Source organism: Lactuca virosa, chromosome 6 (assembly GCF_052849685.1).
Source record: "Lactuca virosa cultivar CGN04683 chromosome 6, Lactuca_virosa_CGN04683_v6, whole genome shotgun sequence".
In the NCBI taxonomy this organism is placed as follows: domain Eukaryota; kingdom Viridiplantae; phylum Streptophyta; class Magnoliopsida; order Asterales; family Asteraceae; genus Lactuca; species Lactuca virosa.
The window spans coordinates 154,262,094-154,284,770 of record NC_136431.1 but is presented as its reverse complement, the minus strand read 5'-3'; the positions used below and the strand labels follow the sequence as shown (position 1 = coordinate 154,284,770).

The window sequence follows — 22,677 nt, the reverse complement described above, 5'->3', positions numbered from 1 at the left end:
TCCGAAATATGGATTCTAAAAGCAAACACTTCATGAAAAACATTCGACGTTACAATCAATGTTTTCTTTTACGTCGATGGGTGGTAAAATTGATTCTTCAATCAATAGAGGAAACGCTCCATACATTTTCAGATTGGGTGGTCAAAATTATCATAGTATTGGAAGCCTTTTACCAGCAAGAGGATCGGAACCAAAATTCTCTCAGTTATACATTTATGATACTGAGAACGAAATTTCAAATAGACAAAGATGTTTTCGGTATTTTTTCAAACTTCTTATTCATAATTTATTATTATTATTATTATTATTATTATTATATATATATATATATATATATATATATATATATATATTACTAATATTATGTATAAATTTATTTATTTTAGTGGGAAAAAGGATCAATCAACATCAATTGATAGTGATATTATTGAAGATTTTAAGGTGATGTTGGATTCAAATAATGTGTTGGTTCGATCTTATAGGTTGGTAAGAGATACTTTTTTGAAAAATCCAGAAGTTGATATGAAATTACGACTCATCGGGAGAAGGCAGCAAGATGGAAGAACATATAACCTACTGACTGCTTCTGAGGTTGCTGCTTTAGTTATTGGTGACATTTCTGATTCAATTGAAAAGAGGGATATCGTCGTTCAAACAAAAAATGGTTCTCTACAACGTATCAGTGAATTGCATCCTTCGTACCTTCCTCTCCAATATCCATTGCTATTTCCATATGGGGATGATGGTTACAGTGTTGACATTCTTCATAGAGGTGTGTCATTTACGACCAACAGCAAGCATGCAAAATGTACAATGAGAGAATATTTTGCTTATAGGATTCAAGACAGAGATCATTCGTTCTCTCTCATTCTTAATTCAAAAAGGTTGTTTCAACAGTTTCTGGTAGATGCCTATACTATGATGGAAACGGAGAGATTGTACTACATACGTAGGCAACAACATGTTCTTAGATGTGATTCTTATGAAAATTTACATAACCAAAAAGCTCAAGGAACGACTGATATCTCCAATGTCGGCCAACGTGTCATATTACCTTCGTCCTTTACCGGTGGAGCACGTTATATGCTGCAAAACTATTTGGATGCCATGTCACTATGTAAATGGTTTGGATATCCTGATTTCTTCATAACCTTTACGTGTAATCCGAAATGGCCTGAGATTAAAAAGTTTCTTAAGGGTACTTCACTTCAACCAGAAGACAGGCCTGATATACTATGTAGGTTGTTCAAGGTCAAGCTTGATGCATTCATTACAGACATAAGGGAGAATCAATTTTTCGGCAAAGTTCAAGCATGTAATTAAAACTATATTTTTTAAGTATTTATAAAACATTGCTCTTATTATTATATTTTTTATATTTTTTTTAAATCTAATCACATTTTCTATTTTTGGCAAATTCTTTTACAGATGTTTATACCATTGAATTTCAAAAAAGAGGTTTGCCGCATAGTCATATATGTCTATTCATGCATTCTGACAACAAGCTACCAACTGTTGAACTTATCGATCCGATAATTTCAGCCGAGATACCAGACAGAATTGAAGATCCTGAATTGTATTCACTTGTGAATGAGTTTATGATTCATGGTCCATGTGGAGCTGAAAATATGAATTGTCCATGCATGGTGGATAAAAAGTGCTCTAAAAACTTTCCAAAACAATTCTGTAATCATTCGTCTGTTGATCAAAATGGTTTTCTGTTATCTAGGCGAAGAAACGATGGTCATTTTGTAGAAAAATCAGGTGTGAGGTTGGATAATAGAAATGTTGTTCCATACAACAAATATCTATTGAAAAGATACCAGGCACATATTAATATTGAATGGTGCAATCAAGGATCTTCTATAAAGAATTTGTTTAAATACATAAATAAGGGTCCTGATAGAGCTACAGTTGCTGTTGTACCAGCCAACAATGAATGTGAAAATAATGATGTGGTCGATGAAATAGCTGAATATTACGATTGTAGATATTTATCAGCATGTGAAGCATCATGGCGAATTTTTAAATATGATGTTCATTGCAAATATCCTTCTGTTGTTAGACTACCTTTTCATCTTCCTAATCAACAACAGATTGTATATGGCGAAGACGATGATATTGATGATGTTCTTGACAAACCTTCTGTTGCTGCTTCAAAGTTCACATCTTGGATGGAGTGTAATGCAATCGATAGTGAAGCACGAAAACTTATATATGTTGAATTCCCTACACAGTTCGTTTGGATATTAAATGGTCGGTTTTGGAAGCGAAGGAAAGTAGGAAAAGCCATCGGTAGAATTCATTCGGTTTCACCTAAACTAGGTGAAGCATATTTCTTAAGGATTCTTTTAAATAAAGTAAAAGGTACGACATCATTTGATGAAATTCTCACAGTAAATGGTCAAAGACATTCTTCTTTTAGAGATGCTTGTTATGCACTCGGACTATTAGATGATGACAAGGAATACATTGATGCAATTAAAGAAGCAAGTCATTCTGGATCTGGTTTTTATCTACGCTTCTTATTTTCTACATTGTTGATGTGTAATAGTATGTCTAAACCAGAGGTCGTTTGGGAAAATACATGAGAATATTTGGCAGATGGAATTCTATATAACCAACGACAAAGATTTAAGTCTGCAGGTATTACATTTTTTTTCTTATTTTTTACTTAATTTAATTTCTTTTTATTATTAAACACCCATTAAATAATTAGTAATAAAATTATTAAATATCAACCACATATTTTATAAATTATTTAATATTTTCGTGCAGAATTGTCACTCGGAGTAGATGAACTTAAGAACTTAACTTTGTTCGAAATAGAACAAATTTTACTTCGAAACAACTCTACTCTCAAAAACTTCAAAAATATGTCATACCCAGATGTTGAATCCGTTTCTTCTTCAAACAATCGACTAATCACTGAGGAGCTAGATTACGACATTCCCGTTATAAAGAATGACTATGATCGTATGTTTCTTGCATTAACAAATGAGCAACATAACATTTTCCTAAACATCATGAGTGCAATTCAAGAAAATGAAGGAGGTGTCTTCTTCGTTTACGGTTATGGTGGAACGGGTAAAAACGTTTTTATGGAAGACAATATCTGCAGCAATTAGATCTGATGGTAATATTGTCTTAAATGTTGCTTCAAGCGGTATTGCTTCCTTATTATTGCCCGGTGGTAGAACAACACACTCTCGATTTATAATTCCATTTGAACTTACAGAGGATTCTTTTTGTAAAATAAATCCAGATGGTGAGTTGGCTAGCTTAATAAGAAAAACCTCTTTAATAATTTGGGATGAAACACCTATGGTCCATAAGCATGCATTTGAAGCTTTAGATCGAACTTTCAAGGATTTATTAAGGTGTGGAAATTCAACCATCTCAAATATTCCATTTGGAGGGAAAGTTATTGTCTTTGGAGGAGATTTCAGACAGATTCTACCTGTTGTTCCGGGTGGCAGTAGACAGAACATTGTAAATGCTTCTTTGAGTTCTTCATATTTATGGCAACATTACAAAGTCCATAGATTAACAAAAAACATGAGGCTAACTGTTGGAAGGGATCAATCTGACATAGGAAAAATAAGAGATTTTGCAAATTGGCTATTGGGTATAGGAGAAGGCAAACTTGGTGGTCCAAACGACGGTGAAACGATTATCGATATTCCTGATGATATTCTCATTAATGATTCACATGATCCTATAGGTTCCTTAATTGAGTTTGTATATCCTTCAATTTTGGAGAACTATAGCAATACAAATTATTTTGAAGAAAGAGCGATACTTGCTCCAAAAAATGAAGTTGTTCAGGAAATAAACGACTGTTTGCTTAACAAGTTTCCAGGAGATGAAGTTGAATATTTAAGTTCAGACAGCATATGTGAATCCGAATTTGTCCATGATCAGTTTGATGCAAATTTATACTCTCCTGATGTATTAAATGGTCTCAAAGTATCCGGTTTACCAAATCATAAGTTAGTTTTAAAAATTAGTGTTCTAGTAATGTTACTGAGAAATATTGATCAGAAAAACGGTTTATGTAATGGCACAAGACTACATGTGTTATCATTGGGCAAACGTGTTATTGAGGCACGTATAATAACTGGAACTAATATTGGAAACCAGACTTTTATTCCAAGAATGTCTTTAACTCCACCAGAAAAAAAGATTCCCTTCAAATTCACAAGAAGACAGTTTCCTTTGGCGGTATGTTTTGCAATGACTATTAATAAAACTCAAGGACAATCGTTATCAAAAGTTGGTTTGTTTCTCAAAGATCTAGTTTTTTCACATGGACAATTATATGTTGCCTTATCTAGAGTTCAAAGCAGAGAGAGATTAAAATTATTAATTTTAGATAAAGATGTCAAACTCACAAATAAAACTTCCAATGTTGTTTATAAGGAAGTTTTTCAAAATTTGTAGCCAACTTTTTTTGTAGCATATTTTATTCATTTTTAGCAAATCACACTTAATCCGGCATATTACTTTATTTATTGATAATTACGTATTGTTTTTTTTATGTTAATTTTATTACACACATTGGTAATGCATTATCTGCGTATGTCCAACAAGAATCATGCACAAAATATAAGAGTTTTCAAATATATCCATTTCTAATTAAATACTTACAATTTACTGTGTAATTAAATACTTACAAATCAAAAAATTATTGAAAATATATTATTACAATTCATACGTTATCTAAATTAATGAATTATTATTTTATTAAATATATATTTTTTAAATTCAATTAAAAATCAACACCCGTGGGTTCTACGGGTTTTAACCTAGTAATATAATATTTTTGGTTTTTTATATCATATCCGTAAATATTTATAATCTTTCATATTATCGGTTAATAAAACCCAACCTAATTATATTTTTAATTTTTGTTGTGTAATATCATTAAAAAAAACTGATGTTTACGTTAAAAATGACTAATTTAGATTAGGTGGTCAATGAATGAAGATAGTCAAAATTAATAAGTTTTTGTCTAAGAAACTTAGTCGAAAACAAAACAAAAAAGATATGGATGAGAACATATCTAATGTGAGCTTTTTATTTCTAGTTACTATTTATTTTTTTTATTGGTCAACCAATGTCATTGCAATAGAGAACCATTATTAATTAAAGAATCAAGGAACCAATCCAAAGCGTCGGAATTTAAAACGATCAACGGCAAAAGGAAGGGTTGTAAAATTTTATAATGGACGCACATGTACCGGATTATAACAAAACTCACTTCCTTTTTTTTCATTTAAATTTTTTTTAGGCCAAGTTTTTTATCGAATGTACCGTTGTTCACGATTTTTCGTCCTCTTTCCTTAGAGATCCATGATGATACATAAAAAAAAAACTCACTTAATTTTCTTAGTTTTTTCAATATTTAAGTTTATTTTTATCTCAAAAAAACTAATTATACCAAAAATATTAATTTTTTGTACTCTATTAATAAACATCAACACCGATTAAAAAAAAAAAAAAAAAAACTCGAACAGTGTAGATTCACACTGTGAATCTAAACTGTAAATATTTCAATTTTTAACATTCACAATATGAAAAATCTCGAACAGTTCAGATTCACATTGTGAATCTGAATTACTATTATGCACACTGTGAATCTGAGAAGGTTCACAAAAAAAGCATCGATCAGTGTAGATTCACACAGTGAATCTAAACTGTAAATATTTCAAATTTTAACATTCACAATGTGAAAAAGCTTCGATCAGTTCAGATTCACACTGTGAATCTGATTTATTATTATGCACACTGTGAATCTCAACATGTTTACAATATGAATCTGAACAAGTTCACAATGTGATTCTGAACTGAAATATCGTTTTTTTTAACATGAATATGAATATATGTTTAAAAAGTACAAAAAATATGAATTTTGATATATTTATTAATTTTTTTTCTATAAAAAATTGACCTTAACTTTTTTCATTAAAGAAAATGAAGTGGGTTTTTTTCGAAAAGAAAAAAGTTCGTTTTTTATATATCATCATGGATCTCTATGGAAAGATGTCACACCCCGACCGACGGCGGAAATTGTCGGGGTTGCGACGTCATAACAATTGGATCACAGTCAACCACATATATCGAACACTAAACATATTTAAATCAATATATTACAAACCTTAAAGTGTTGGAATTGAAATTACATATTCATAGTTTAAACACACAACAGTAAATAAAAACAGTTCAAGATTATTCCCAAAAGAAAGGAACTATAGTTTCCTTAGAACCGATGTCCTACCTCCGGCTCCTTAGTTACTTTTGTAGCGTAGAGTTATTCGGGTTGAGAATGGTTCGTGCGGTTTCCGGTTCCACTCAAGTTTGTGATTCGAGTATTCTTTTGGATGTCTTAACACATAAAGACATATATTTACATGTATGTTAGACTTTTATCATGTCTTAAATCATTTAAAATCAGTGGGTTTGATGATAAAAAGAAAGAGTATAAATCAAGAATATACCTAGCTTCAACTTGGATCAAAAGTATGCTGCCAAAAGGTGGTGGAATAACACAAGCTTTTAGAGAGGTAAAGGGTAACTTTCTCAGGGGTTTTAAGTGTTTGAAAGTAGCTACATATGGTGGAATTTAAATCTTGAAAATGGGCAGAAAGATGAAGAACTTTTGAGTGTTTGTTTGATGCTCCCAAACAGCCACTGTTTTGGCTATGTTGCTGTCACGAAAATTTCACAGCAAAAGGGTAAGAAAAAAAGATAGTTTACTCACTGTTTTGAATCTCTAATATTGAGTAGCATAACAACTAACTTCCAAGGGTATTTGGTGGTGAAAATATCAAGCAAAAGGGAGGTGTAGATGGATGAAATGGTGGCTAAAACACAAAAGGGACATCAACCCTTTAGTTCATGGTTTTGATGGCTTTGGAGGGAAGTTCTTGTGGCTAAAAATGAGATGAAGGTTGAGAGTATTTCCCTGGAGTATTGGCTGGTGAATTGAGGGTAAAATGAAGAGTAAATTTCGTGGTTATGATGGAGGAAAAAGTGGAAGAGGATAAGGGGACAAAACCTAGACTAGCTTGTGAGTGGATGTGAGTTTAAGTGATGTTATCTTGCCTAGCCACTTGCTTGAGTGGTTGCTTAGAGATAGGGTTAGTTAACTAACTAAATACTAGTTAGTTAGTTAACTAGGAGTTCTAGAAGGTCTTCTAGTTAGTTAAAGATAATAATACATATGTACAAATACATACATGTATACTTAGTATAAAATAACAATGCAGTTTTTGTGTATTTGAACTTAAATGTTTATGTTTTATTCTTTTTATTCAAAAACACTAAAATACATTCTAATTATGCCTTATAATAATTCATTTTATATTTTTATTTATTTAAATATAAAATTTATTGACAAGGTATAATTTCGTGATATTTAACCGGTTAACGATATCGTTAAAAATGTTTCGTCACTTTGGTTCGTATATTTGTCAAATTTAGATTCTTCACAGCTATTAAGCACAAGTTTTACATAGAACTTAACTTATTCATCAAGTGAAGACATGTTGATACCGAAATTAAGTTTGTTGCGTTCAAATTACGTTATATGCAAATTTTCACAAACCGGTCATGGTTCGTAGTTATACGTCGTAACGAAAATTATTATTAGTTACTTGTTTTATATTTCACAAGAACTTATCTAAATACAACAGGTTAAATTCCTTCAATCATTTTTGATAAAATATTCATAATACTTAAAAGTCAAATCATAGCATCGTACGATCGTTCCTGTTTTTACCAATTGTTACATTCTCCCCCCGTTAAAAGAATTTTGCCCCGAAATTTAACTTGTAGACGAGACATCACCAAACAATTGGGGGTATTTATTTTTCATTTGATCTTCGCGTTCCCAGGTAAATTCTGGTCCTCGCTGAGAGTTCCAACGAACTTTCACAATAGGAATACGACTTTGTTTTAAATGTTTTACTTCTCGATCCATAATTTCCACAGGTTCTTCAACGAAGTGGAGTTTTGTGTTTAGTTGTATCTCATCAAGAGGTATTACATTGGTGTCGTCGGACAGACACTTTTTCAGGTTTGATACATGGAATACGTCGTGTACTTTGCTCAGTTCTTGAGGTAGCTTTAGTCGATAAGCTACAGGACCAATTATGTCAAGGATTTCAAAAGGTCCAATGTATCTTGGGTTAAGCTTTCCTCGTTTTCCAAAACGAATCATACCCTTCCAGGGCGAGACTTTTAGCATCACTCGATCTCCAACTTGGAATTCTAGAGGTTTACACCTTATATCAGCATAACTTTTCTGACGGTCACGCGCTGCCTTAAGTCGATCCTTGATTTGAATGATTTTCTCGGTCGTTTCATGGATTATCTCTGGCCCAGTACGCAGTGTGTCATTTGTGTGTGCTCGGGCCAGTTGGGTATCCCCGACCTCTGCCCAACATATAGGCGATCGACATTTGCGTCCGTATAAAGCTTCGAATGGTGCTGCTTTCAGGCTGGTGTGATAATATTATTATAGGAAAACTCAATCAACGGTAGATGAGTTCCCAAGAATTTTCAAAGTCAATTACACAAGACCGTAGCATATCTTCTAGGGTCTGAATGGTTCATTCACTTTGACCATCTGTCTGTGGGTGGTAAGCTGTGCTTATATCTAAGCGGGTTCCCAGGGATTTGTGAAGTGATTGCCAGAACCTTGATGTGAACCTACTATCCCTATCCGAGATAATAGAGGTTGGCACTCCATGAAGCTTGACAATTTCCCTGAGATATGTTCTCGTCAGCTTTTCCATTTTGTCAGTTTCCTTGATTGGTAGGAAATGGGCAGACTTAGTTAATCTATCAACCACTACCCAAATAGTGTCATAGCCACTAGGAGTCTTGGGCAGCTTTGTGATAAAGTCCATTGCAATTTGCTCCCATTTCCACTCGGGAATCTCCGGCTGTTGCAGTAATCCCGAGGGCTTTTGATGCTCTGCCTTGACCTTAGAGCAAGTCAGGCATTTGCCCACGTAAGTGGCAATCTCAGCCTTCATATTAGGCCACCAATACAATTTCTTCAGATCTAGATACATCTTGTCGGAGCCAGGATGTACGGAATATCTTGATCTATGAGCTTCGTCCATGACTAAGCTTCTAATGTTACCAAACTTTGGTGTCCAGATTCTGTTCATGAAGTAACGAGTTCCATCATCCTTAAGCTCGAAATGTTTATCTATTCCCCGTAACCCTTCTTCTCCAACATTCTCTTCTTTCAGAGCATCTATTTGAGCTTCACGAATATGGGTATTAAGGTTTGAATGGATGGTCATAGTTAGCGCTTTTACTCGTCACGGTTTCTTATGCTCTTTACGACTTAAAGCATCAGCTACAACGTTCGCTTTTCCAGGATGATACCGAATCTCACATTCATAATCGTTCAATAACTCAATCCATCTTCTTTGCCTCATATTTAGTTCTTTTTGATCAAATATGTGTTGGAGACTCTTATGGTCGGTAAAAATGATACATTTCGTTCCATATAAGTAGTGTCTCCAAATCTTCAAGGCAAAGACTACTGCTCCCAATTCTAAGTCGTGAGTTGTGTAGTTATTTTCATGGATCTTGAGTTGTCGTGAGGCATATGCAATAACATTCTCTCTCTGCATTAAAACACACCCCAATCCTTGAATTGACGCATCACAGTATACGACAAAATCTTCAGTTCCTTCAGGTAAGGATATGATTGGTGCACTACACAACATCTGTTTCAACTTTTGGAATGCAGCTTCCTGCTTATCTCCCCAGTCGAACCTCATTTCTTTTTGTGTTAATGTAGTGAGTGGCTTGGATATTTTGGAAAAATTCTCTATGAATCTCCTATAGTAGCCGGCAAGGCCTAAGAATTGTCGCACTTCGGTTGGTGTTCTTGGTACATCCCAATTCTTAACTGCTTCGATTTTTGTGGGATCCACATGTATTCCTCTGTTACTTACTACATGCCCTAGGAAATGTACCTCTCTAATCCAAAATTCACATTTGGAGAATTTTGCGTACAACTTTTCCTTTCTCAGCAGTTCCAAGATCAATTTCAGATGTTGGCCGTGTTCCTCTTTAGTTCGTGAATAGATTAGAATGTCGTCAATAAACACTATAACGAACTTATCTAAGTATGGTTTGCATACACGATTCATGAGATCCATGAATACAGCTGGAGCATTGGTCAGTCCGAAGGGCATAACTAGAAACTCATAGTGACCGTATCGAGTTCTAAATGCAGTTTTCGGAACATCTGCTTCTAATACTTTTAGCTGATGATATCCGGATCTTAGATCTATCTTCGAATAGAAACTAGATCCCTGGAGTTGATCAAACAGGTCATCTATTCTGGGGAGTGGATAACGGTTCTTGACTGTCAGTTTGTTCAACTCCCGATAGTCTATACACATCCTGAAAGAACCATCTTTCTTCTTGACGAATAAGATCGGCGCTCCCCAAGGTGAGAAACTTGGTTTGATAAAACCCTTGTCGAGTAGTTCTTGCAGTTGACTTGAAAGCTCTTGCATTTCCGAAGGTGCCAATCTATAAGGAGATCTCGCTACTGGATTTGCTCCCGGAACTAAATCAATTCGGAACTCGACACTGCGACTTGGTGGCAATCCAGGCAGATCTTCAGGAAATACATCGGGATAGTCGCATACGTGAGGTATGTCTTTGATTTCTTTCGTCTTGCTCTTCTTGTCTACTACGTGCGCCAAGAAGGCATAATACCTCTTGTGTAGATATTTTTGAGCCTTAGTGCAAGAAATAAGCTTCAAGTTTTGACCCGACTTGTCGCCGTAGATTATCATGGTCTCTTCGTTAGGTAGAGTTAGTCGTACAACTTTTTCGAAACAAAGAATTTCAGCATGATGCAGAGACAACCAATCCATGCCGATAATGATGTCGAAACTCCCAATATTCATTGGCATTAAGTTGACATAGAATGTGTGGTCGTTCAAAGTTAAGAGGCAATTTCGTAAGATTTCGGTGGTGTTTTCTGTCTGACCGTTAGCTACTTCTACTTCGTATGCCACGTCTAATTTACTAGACTCGTGATTTAATAGTTGTTTAAATGCTGGAGTTATAAAACTTCTATCGGCACCGGAGTCAAACAGAATTGTAGCATACAAGTTATTGATGAGGAACGTACCAGTAACCACCGATGGATCTTGTATGGCATCTTTGTTCCCTATCACGAAAGCCCGACCACGAGCACTCCCATCACCCTTCTTCAATTTTGGACAATTTCTCTTGATGTGCCCTTTTTCTCCACATTCAAAACAAGCTCCTCCTCCACTAGAACCCGATCCATTACCCCTTCCTGGTACTGCAGCAACTATTGCCATTCCCCGACAAAAGTTTTCAGTATGACCTTTCTTGTTGCATTTTGCACAATGGAAACATTCTCCCTTGTGGTGTCGGTTGCATTGATTGCATAAGGGCATATTCCCAACATAACCCTTTTGTTGCATTGGAACTTGTTGGATTGGAACTGGGGTTGGTACCATAGCATAGAACTTTTCATTTTGAGGCTTTTTCTGTTGGTTCTGGTTCGCTCCATTGAACTTGCGTTTGTGGTGGTTGTTGCTAACTTTTGGATTTTCAACTTTCGCTACCATTGATCCATTTTCTATTTCGTTCTTAATCAATTGCAGTGCTAGACGCTTAGCACTGAGATATGTGGTAGGGTTTGATGAAAGTATCATTCCTTTTATTTTTGGAGCCAGACCCCATATATAACGCTCCACTTTCTTGCCTTCTGGTTTCACCATGCCTGGAAAAAGGAGTGCAAGATCATTAAACCTTGTTGTGTAAGCCTTGACTTAAGAACCTTTCATCTTTAGGTTCCAAAGCTCATGTTCTAGGCTCTGTACTTCCTCTTGGGGGCAGTATTCCTCTATTAAAAGTTCTTTCATGCTCTCCCATGACATTGAGTTGGCCACCGAGATACCCAAGGTTTTTACATGGTCAGTCCACCATGTTAGAGCTCCATCCATCAAGGTGCATGCAGCAAACCGCACTTTGCTACCCTCAGAGCAGTAGCATATGTCAAATACAGCTTCGACCTTTTCAAACCAACGAGTTAAACCAACAACGCCTTCGTTGCCATAAAAGTTTCTTGGCTTGCAACTCATGAAGTCCTTGTAGGAACAAGTTCTTCTAGGCTCTTCTGGATGTGAGTGAAGAGTGCTTCCAGCTCCGATTCCCAATCCATTCACTTCCACCACTTGTCTTCCCTCATTCAAACTCCTCGCAGTTGCCATTGCAATAGTAATGCGTTCTGAAACTAGTTGTTCCAATTCTGCTGTAGTTTGAGGAAGTCCTGACTCGGGAGGTGGTGGAATTGGAGCGCTAGAAGTTGGCGTTTCCGTTACTGGAGTCACAACCGGCCTTCTGGCTGGTCGACCTTTTCGGGTTCGTCCTATAGTTGGTTCGGTAGTTGGTGTTACTTCAGGATTTGCTCTGGTGTTCCTTCTTGGAGGCATTTTGATTTCCTAATTCATTTAATAGTAAAGGTTAAGTTTGTGATGTGTTTGTTAGTTTTCACATAATGTTATTATTCATGATCACGATTCATATAATAGTTAAAAAAAAATATTTTTAAACTTAATAACATATGCTTCATTATATTAAACAGTAACATCCGAGTACATTAGTCTTTACCATTCTTTAAAATGTAAAGACCTATAATTAGTGGTACAAAGACCAACTAATAAACAAATAAAGTTTACTTATTCTTACATATGCTAATACATATCCGAAAAGTTTGTCACCAAAACTTTTAGTATCTCAAATATGCTACACAAAATTTACACATACAAATAAAAGAATGTCCTATCGACACTTATTGACTTCACTTATTGACCTGTGATCGTACTTTTACTTGTAAAACGCCAAGTTTTTAGTTTATCAACTACTTCGCTTAGGTTGGATAATCCATGAGGCCCGACCAAAATAAAACTTAGGTGCACATCTATGTTTAGTCATGGTATGACCTATGTTTTAAGAAACCTATTTGAGTATTTGATCTAAATCCTTGTGTTTAAGTTTATTAGATTCATTAGCTTTTAAGTGTTGTAGGATAAGGATACTTCTTAAACCTACTAGAGTAATCCCTAGACTATAGTTGTATTTTTCAATAAAAAAAGAAAATACTAAGTTCTCTATAGTCGTTAGCTCTGATACCAATCTGTCACACCCCGACCGACGGCGGAAATTGTCGGGGTTGCGACGTCATAACAATTGGATCACGGTCAACCACATATATCGAACACTAAACATATTTAAATCAATATATTACAAACCTTAAAGTGTTGGAATTGAAATTACATATTCATAGTTTAAACACACAACAGTAAATAAAAACAGTTCAAGATTATTCCAAAAAGAAAGGAACTATAGTTTCCTTAGAACCGATGTCCTACCTCCGGCTCCTTAGTTACTTTTGTAGCGTAGAGTTATTCGGGTTGAGAATGGTTCGTGCGGTTTCCGGTTCCACTCAAGTTTGTGATTCGAGTATTCTTTTGGATGTCTTAACACATAAAGACATATATTTACATGTATGTTAGACTTTTATCATGTCTTAAATCATTTAAAATCAGTGGGTTTGATGATAAAAAGAAAGAGTATAAATCAAGAATATACCTAGCTTCAACTTGGATCAAAAGTATGTTGCCAAAAGGTGGTGGAATAACACAAGCTTTTAGAGAGGTAAAGGGTAACTTTCTCAGGGGTTTTAAGTGTTTGAAAGTAGCTACATATGGTGGAATTTAAATCTTGAAAATGGGCAGAAAGATGAAGAACTTTTGAGTGTTTGTTTGATGCTCCCAAACAGCCACTGTTTTGGCTATGTTGCTGTCACGAAAATTTCACAGCAAAAGGGTAAGAAAAAAAGATAGTTTACTCACTGTTTTGAATCTCTAATATTGAGTAGCATAACAACTAACTTCCAGGGGTATTTGGTGGTGAAAATATCAAGCAAAAGGGAGGTGTAGATGGATGAAATGGTGGCTGAAACACAAAAGGGACAGCAATCCTTTAGTTCATGGTTTTGATGGCTTTGGAGGGAAGTTCTTGTGGCTAAAAATGAGATGAAGGTTGAGAGTATTTCCCTGGAGTATTGGCTGGTGAATTGAGGGTAAAATGAAGAGTAAATTTCGTGGTTATGATGGAGGAAAAAATGGAAGAGGATAAGGGGACAAAACCTAGACTAGCTTGTGAGTGGATGTGAGTTTAAGTGATGTTATCTTGCCTAGCCACTTGCTTGAGTGGTTGCTTAGAGATAGGGTTAGTTAACTAACTAAATACTAGTTAGTTAGTTAACTAGGAGTTCTAGAAGGTCTTCTAGTTAGTTAAAGATAATAATACATATGTACAAATACATACATGTATACTTAGTATAAAATAACAATGCAGTTTTTGTGTATTTGAACTTAAATGTTTATGTTTTATTCTTTTTATTCAAAAACACTAAAATACATTCTAATTATGCCTTATAATAATTCATTTTATATTTTTATTTATTTAAATATAAAATTTATTGACAAGGTATAATTTCGTGATATTTAACCGGTTAACGATATCGTTAAAAATGTTTCGTCACTTTGGTTCGTATATTTGTCAAATTTAGATTCTTCACAACTATTAAGCACAAGTTTTACATAGAACTTAACTTATTCATCAAGTGAAGACATGTTGATACCGAAATTAAGTTTGTTGCGTTCAAATTACGTTATATGCAAATTTTCACAAACCGGTCATGGTTCATAGTTATACGTCGTAACGAAAATTATTATTAGTTACTTGTTTTATATTTCACAAGAACTTATCTAAATACAACAGGTTAAATTCCTTCAATCATTTTTGATAAAATATTCATAATACTTAAAAGTCAAAACATAGCATCGTACGATCGTTCCTGTTTTTACCAATTGTTACAAAAGAGGACGAAAAATCGTGAACAACAGTATATTCGTTTTTTTTGATAAAAAACATGGCCTAAAAAAAATTTTAAACGAAAAAAAGTGGTGAGTTTTTTTGTAAAGGGTGGATTTTTTGGTATAATCTGGTGTGTGTGTGTGTCCAATGTAAAAGTGTACATCTATTTCCTTGGCCGTTGATCGTTATGATTTCCGACGCTCACGATTGGTTCCTTGGTTCCTTATGGTTCTCTATTGAACCTCACCATATATATATATATATATATATATATATATATATATATATATATATATATATATATATAGAGAGAGAGAGAGAGAGAGAGAGAGGTAGGTTCCGTTGAGATTAAAAATAAAATAGAGATCTTGAGATTCAACATCAGCCACATATTCCAAGTCTGCCGCTCTAACACTCCGGCGTACCCGATGCGGGAGACCTGTTATAATCATAAATGATTATATAGCGACGCTCGTTCCTTTCTCCTCTTCCAACATCCCCCCCACCACAACCGCCATCGGCACCACCACTACCACCACCTCTGACACCAACCGACACCACCACTGTCACCTCCGTCACTTATACAACTGTCACCTCTGTCACAACCACATTTTCTGCCACGAGCTGTCATAATCATATATGATTACACATTATGTGAACAGTCATATATGTATAATCATTTATGATTACGCATACACTGTTGATGTCGGTACACTGGAGCGTTAGAGCGTCAAATGTGAAATGTATGGCTCAGGTTGAATCTCAAGATCTCTACTTTTTTTTAATCTCAAGTGAACCGTCCCCTATATATATATATATATATATATATATATATATATATATATATATATATATATATCTTACTATATTATTATGCAAACCTTACTATTTCTAAAAATAGATTTTAAGACGTACAAACTATTAAGCTAATAATACAAGTAAACATTAATAAAATAATATTAAATTTTAAACTTAACTGCATTTAAATTATATTGTACAAACAATAATACAATACATACAAGTATCCAATGCAATACATAAAAGAACTTATCTCAAAATTTGACCGGGCGTATCATTCCTTCTTATCCTAGCTTATTTTGACCAGGTCTTGAACTATTTAGTCAATTGATGCCGAGATTTAAGCCTGAGGATTCTACGTTTGTAATGGTTTTAAGAACATGGTTTGGTTTTCGGATTAATGTAGAATTTTCTCTACAAAGAACCTTAACTCCCTCCTTTGGTAAACCTAATCTCAGTTGCAACACCACCATTGCCACTACCAGTCCACCGCTATCGCACCACCACCATAAAACGCCTCAAGGTACGCCTCTTCTTTCTGCCTTTTTCAGTCTCTCTTTGTTGCAGATGTTTAAGTTTGGGGTTTTGGATGAGCCGCATTTGCTCAAAACGATGACTCCCACCCACGGTGTCCATCAAACCCTAGAAGACCGTCTGATTCTCTCATCTCTAAACTCTTTCATAAAAAAAATCTCTAAATTTTCTCTCACATGTGTTAAAAATATGTTCCAGTCTTCCAAGAACAAGTTAGAGCGATACCAAACAAAGAAGAGGAAGGTTGGTGTTTTTAAATGTCTTTGTGTTTTTAATGATGTGTTCAATTTTGTGTTAACCCATTAATTTGAGGCTCATCATGGTTTTTTTTATGGGTTTTCTTATGCAAATCTCATTCTAAGGTCTCATTTTAACATCTCATTCTGACATGTTTAGTTTTTTCTGATATATAGGTGTAAAAATCCGTAACAAACGACCGTTCAACTTCTCATTCTAAGATCTGAGGTTTTCTTCTCCAAATCTCATTTCAAGTTCTCACTCTCCGTCCTTCATTTAGGCTTTTGAATCTCACTCTTTTTGGGTTTGGAAGCAAAGATGGTGGTGCTACCACCGTGACACCAGCAGCATACGGAGATTTAAGCCAACATTCAATACCTGATGACACATGACACCGACTGCGATGTTGATTTGGCATCACTTGCTCTTAATTTAGGTTTTTATGTTACTTTAGCTTTTATACATTATCAATCTGAAAAACCAATTACCTTACCTGGTTATGGTTTAACAAATAAAGCATCCTATGAATAATGGAAACACATGTTGAAACAAGAAGTGTTAAGTCTGTAACGGCCATTGTTCAGTCTGATGTGGCTTTACTACTTTTGGTTTTTGTTTTTGCAGATGAAATTGAAGATTTGTTTACCAGAGCAAACATACTTGACTGCACATGGTAATAAACACCTCCTTCGATCTCAAAGGACCTTTTTGGTTCTATAAATTAAGCTTTCTTTTTGTTTTGATTCTGATTTTTAGTCTTTTTCCTTCAATTTGTACAATATTAATTATGGTAAAATAATGGTTGGCATGCGATAACCCATTGTGTTGGGTATTTTATGTTGCGTCATGGGCTTAGTTTTGTATATCCGGATTGGGCCTGTCCATCCGTGATTATTAATTAGGGTTAAGCTATAAATAGTGCATACATGTATGCCTTAGATACGGTCGTGATTATTATTATTATTGCTTTGTAACCCTAAACACCTCTACAGTCGAAGTTCTTAATCGAGCTCTTCTGAGGTGTTGAAGCTTAATCATTCGACATCAGTTAAACCATTCCTGTGTTCTTCATTACGTCATTAATTGTTTTTCTGCTTAGAATCTATCGATCCTACAAGAACTTTGTTCTAACAATTGGTATCAGAGCAGGAGACTGTGTGATCAATACACATTCCTTCTGTTTGAAGAATTCTTTAGGGTTTTCGCTTTTATCGAATATAAAGAAGCCGTCTTCTTCTTGTTGACGGTAACTCTTGTGTTTGATAAAACCCTAATCTCAAGTTTACAGGTCTGATTCTAGCAGTTCTAAGGAAAGGCTCACCATGTCTCACGACGATTCTCATTCTAATCCCATCAACATCTCCAAAAGCATTGGATCCACTACAAGGGCTCCCATTCTCTACACTCAAGACTATGAAGTGTGGGCGCATCACTTTGAAGATTACGTAGTTGGATCTGAAGATAATGGTTATCTTATATGGGAAGCTATCACGCTTGGGCCGTTTGTTCACTCTGGAACGAACAGGACAGTGAAAACTCAAAAAGAATATAATCAGCTTGTGGCGGACGTAGATAAGATGCCACAGGATGAAAAGGACAACGTGCTATGTAATGTGAAAGCCATGAGAATGATCAGATTCGCACTGCAATCTGACACTTTTCGGTTAGTTGGTTCATGCACGACGGCTAAAGAAATCTGGGATATGTTGAAAGAACTCTACTCAACCGATGAGGATCTAGAACACTCAATTCAAACCTTGTTACTCTCAGAATTTGGAGTTTTCGAACAGAAACCTGAAGAGAAACTGATACAAACCTTCGATCGCTTCAATCATCTCCTTAGCAAGATGATCAAGCATGGTATTGAAAGAAAATTGATCGAGCAAAAGGTAACCTTCATGAATGGTTTAAGACCAGAATGGATGGCAGTGGTTTCAATAGTGAAAGCTCACGAACAATTTAAATCATACTCACTAGCGAAACTGGTGGGTATACTGAAATCCCATGAGAGTGTGGTAACCAAGGAGGCGAAGATAGTTTCGGGTGTGGGATCGTTGGCCCTTGTCTCAAAAGGCAAAAGTGTTGCAGAAGAAGAGGAGGATTCAGATATGTCTGAGTGTGACCTTACAGGCGAAGAATACGCAATGATGGTCACCAACCCAAAGAAGTTTGCACGAAAGAAGTTCCCTGTCAATAAGAACAGAAACTGGCAAGGAAGTTACAGTTCTGAGAAGGTGAAAGAAGAAACAAAGAATACCTCTCAAAAGGATGATGACAAGAAGGAAAGCAAGCTTGCAAGAGACTCTGGATTCGACTGCAATTATTGTCATGGCAAGAACCACTTTGCCAAAGATTGCATGCTGAGGAAGATGGCTGAGAAAAGGGACGGTGAAGATGATGAGGCGTATTACATGCAGAAGTTGGAAGAAATAAAGAAAAAGAAGGCAACTAATAGTTCTATGAATTCCTTGATTGTGCAGGAAAATGTGGATGAAGATGAGTTCGGTGGCTGTTGAAGTCTGGTTAGCCGATTCTGAGGATGAAGAAGTGAGAAAACCCACACATGGAAGAGCTTATGTGGCGAGAGAGACTGGTTCGGCTGGAAAATGCTTGATGGTTACAACTGGAAGACCAACCGAAAGTGAGCTTATGGAGCCGAACCTGACTGAGGACAAGTGCTTTGCAGCCAAACCTGTGAGTGAGAAGATCAACGATTGTGATCGGCTGATCAAAAAGGTACAATCCATCCTTGAATCACTTAAAGTTCCGGTAACGAATTATGAAGAAGAATTAAATGAACTAAAATTTAAATTTTCTAACTTAAGTGGTAGTCTCATGCAAACTCGCTTAGCGAACTCTAACCTAACCGACCAACTCAGCAGGGTGTCTTCGAAGAGTGAGGAGAGAAGAATGTGGATTGAGCTGAAGGAGATGGAGTTAAATAGGGCTAGGGATGAGATTATTTATTTGCAACGAGGCAATTTAAAGTTTTTGAAACAACGGAATGTTTTTTTGCTTAATTGCTAAACGCTTATATACGAATATTACTCAGTTGCATTTAAATTGTGAAATAGGGAAAAAGATACACAAGATGATCTTACCCTTCCTTGAATTTAAGGAGGATGAGGTCATCGCTGAGTGTGAATCCATAATGTCCTCAGAAGAAACATCCATCACTTATAAAATCGGACTAGACAAGATAAAGTCCTTTATTGACTCTAAGGAACATAAGTGTATGCTCAAAAATCTTTTAGATGAAAATGATAGTTTGAAAATTAAGTCCGAGACCATTCAATCATTTGACTCGTCGAACGCCAAATTAATTTCAGAACATAAAATGAATATAGAAAACACGTCTGAATTTGATGAAGAAAGTGAGATGAGCGAAATCTCGGTGGAAGATGTGGTTGATTGCTCTGAATTTATGAAGAGCGAAACCGAGAATGAAAAACCCCTCATATCTGAGAACTCGGTTGAATATGCTCGCCTGTCAAAGGACAAGCCACAGAAACTCAAAGAGAAAGCGATGGTATATCAGAAAGTTCAAATTGTGCCAAATCAGGTATATGCTGTTACAGGGGTCACTGAAAAACAAACAGTAGAATTGAAAATCTTGGTCGACACAGACAATGCTGAAGGGTGCGACGATTACTTTTGGTCAGCCCCTATTGATAATGCAGACGAAACCATCGGCTTATCGGAGCGAACCTCGTGGAGGGTAAAAGGAAGATACGTTGTTGGACCCATCAACAAACCCTCGAGTTTTGATAAACCAAGCACGAGTGGAACAAAAGAGATACCAGAAGAACCAAAGAAAACACCAAATGTTCCTTCCAAGACAACCGCAACTCAAAAGGAAAAGCCAAAATCAAGCTTCAATATTCATAAATCTCAAAAGCAGTTGGCTGAACAGAAACGCCAAAGAAATCAGAGATACATGAAGAATCTGAATGAGCGAAAACGATTTTGGCAGTCTCAAAACCCTAATTACGTTCCTTCCAAGAAAGAGTCAAACGTCAAGAAAAACGACGAGCCAAACCGAAAGGAAAGTTTTAGTCCAAACTCCTACTATTCCAAAGCTCAGAACCGAACCTCCAGTTTCGGTTCCATTTCCAAAGCTCAGAACCGAACATCCAGTTTCGGTTCCAACACCAGAGCACAGAACCGAACATCAAGTTTCGGTCACAACGTCAAGGCTAACAACCGAAAGTCTAGTTTCGGTCCTTCATGCTCCCAACAAAAGCCAAATTCAATGAAGGACATCAAAGGAAAGGGAAAGCTTGATTCGAATACTGATATCACCAATAAGAAAAAGTCAGCTAACCCTAGGATTCAAAAGAATATTCCAAAACCATCTAACAACACACCATCTAATACACCACAATTTAAACAAGATAAAAACAAAATCAAGGTGTATACTATCAAAAGAAAAGACAAAACCACTCTAATCAAAATAACTTATTTGGTTGATATTTCTGCTGCTATTCCTTTTTCTGTAAAAGACTCACCAGGGCCCAAGAGACTTTGGGTTCCTAAATCTTCTTGAATTTGCATGTTATAAGAGACGAGCAGTTCGATGACGAATGGTACATAGACAGTGGCTGCTCGCGTCACATGACAGGAAGGAGGGAAGAGCTAAGGGAGTTTCGGTCCCTTAAGGATGGTGGATGTGTGAAGTATGGAAATAACTCATTTGGCACAATCAAAGGATATGGAATGATAACCAACGGAGACTTCACGATTTGAGAAGTGGCTTACGTGGAAGGGTTGCAGCACAACCTCATCAGTGTATCTCAATTGGTTGTGGGAACTGGTTTGAAGGTTTCATTCGATGATGAGGGATCAGAAATAATTGAGAAGCAATCCAAAAGAGTTTTGTTGAAGTCTGAACGCAAGGGAGAGATGTATCCTTTAAATCTCAACCCAATTCGAGGAAAACCAACAATATGCCTGCTGTCAAAGGCGAACACTAATGAAAGCTGGTTATGGCATTGACGCCTATCGCACCTGAACTTCAAAGACATTAATAAGTTGGTGCTTGGTGATCATGTTCGAGGTCTTCCTCTTCTCAAGTTTGATAAGGAACACCTATGTGCAGCGTGCGAGATGGGCAAACAAAGCAGAAAGAGCCATCCTACACGTATCAATACAAAGATTGTTGAAGCTCTTGAACTTCTGCATATTGACTTATGTGGACATTCGGCTATCGAAAGCTTCGGTGGTAGTAAGTTCATTCTTGTCATAGTATATGATTTTTCACGCTTCACCTGGGTTTTCTTTCTTAAACAGAAATCAGACGCGACTCCCAAGTTGAAGACGTTTATCAAGCAAGTGGAAGTGCAGCTGCGAAAGCTGGTGAGGAATATTAGAAGCGACAATGGGCTTGAATTCAAGAATAAAGATTTCGAGGATTTTCTGGCTGAAAAGGGGATATCTCACAACTTCTCGGCCCCCTATACACCACAACAGAGTGGAATTGTTGAAAGACGAAACCGTTCTTTATGTGAGGCAGCCCGAACCATGCTAAGCTTCGCTTCTCTTCCGCTATACTTCTGGGCAGATGCAGTTGCAACCGCATGCTATACTCAGAACCGATCCTTACTCAACAAACGATTCTCCATCACTCCGTATGAGATTCTGAACAATCGAAAGCCCAACGTTAAGTTTTTCCACGTGTTCGGTTCAAGGTGCTTCATTTTCAATTCCAAAGAGAACCGAAACAAGTTTGACGTCAAAGCCGATGAGGGAATTTTTCTTGGCTATTCACTCACTTCAAAGGCATACAGAGTTTTGAACAAACGCTCCAAACGTATTGATGAAACATACTATGTAACCTTTGATGACAACTACATGAAGAAAGTTCAAAGAAGCGAAAGTGCCTTGGGGGAAATATTTCCTGAATCAGGACAAGTCTCGGTTCCCATTTCCAACTTGTTTGAAGAGTACATAAGGCTATTTGATGAACCAGAGAAGGCTGTACACTCAGAGGTGAAAGCAGCAGACAACAAAATCGACAATCTGAAGAAGATCATTGATGAAGCTGCAAAAGAAATGGGAAATGAACCTCCTAAACCGACTGGTGGTCAACCCTCAACTGACCGTCCAAACAACAATTCAACGTTCAAGGGGGAGGGTTCATCT

General features: G+C 36.2%; 2 protein-coding genes across 2 annotated transcripts; both read left to right on the top strand.

Moving 5' to 3' along the window:
- Nucleotides 1-76: 76 nt before the first annotated feature.
- Nucleotides 77-3,128, top strand: LOC145122018 (uncharacterized). Its single transcript, XM_079057696.1, has 4 exons — nt 77-258; nt 387-1,315; nt 1,429-2,508; nt 2,779-3,128. The coding sequence occupies exons 1-4, from the start codon at nt 77-79 to the stop codon at nt 3,126-3,128; spliced, it is 2,541 nt and encodes an 846-aa protein (XP_078913822.1).
- A 196-nt stretch (nt 3,129-3,324) lies between these two features.
- On the top strand, nt 3,325-5,003 carry LOC145122017 (uncharacterized). Its single transcript, XM_079057695.1, has 2 exons — nt 3,325-4,224; nt 4,968-5,003. The coding sequence occupies exons 1-2, from the start codon at nt 3,325-3,327 to the stop codon at nt 5,001-5,003; spliced, it is 936 nt and encodes a 311-aa protein (XP_078913821.1).
- Nucleotides 5,004-22,677: the final 17,674 nt, after the last annotated feature.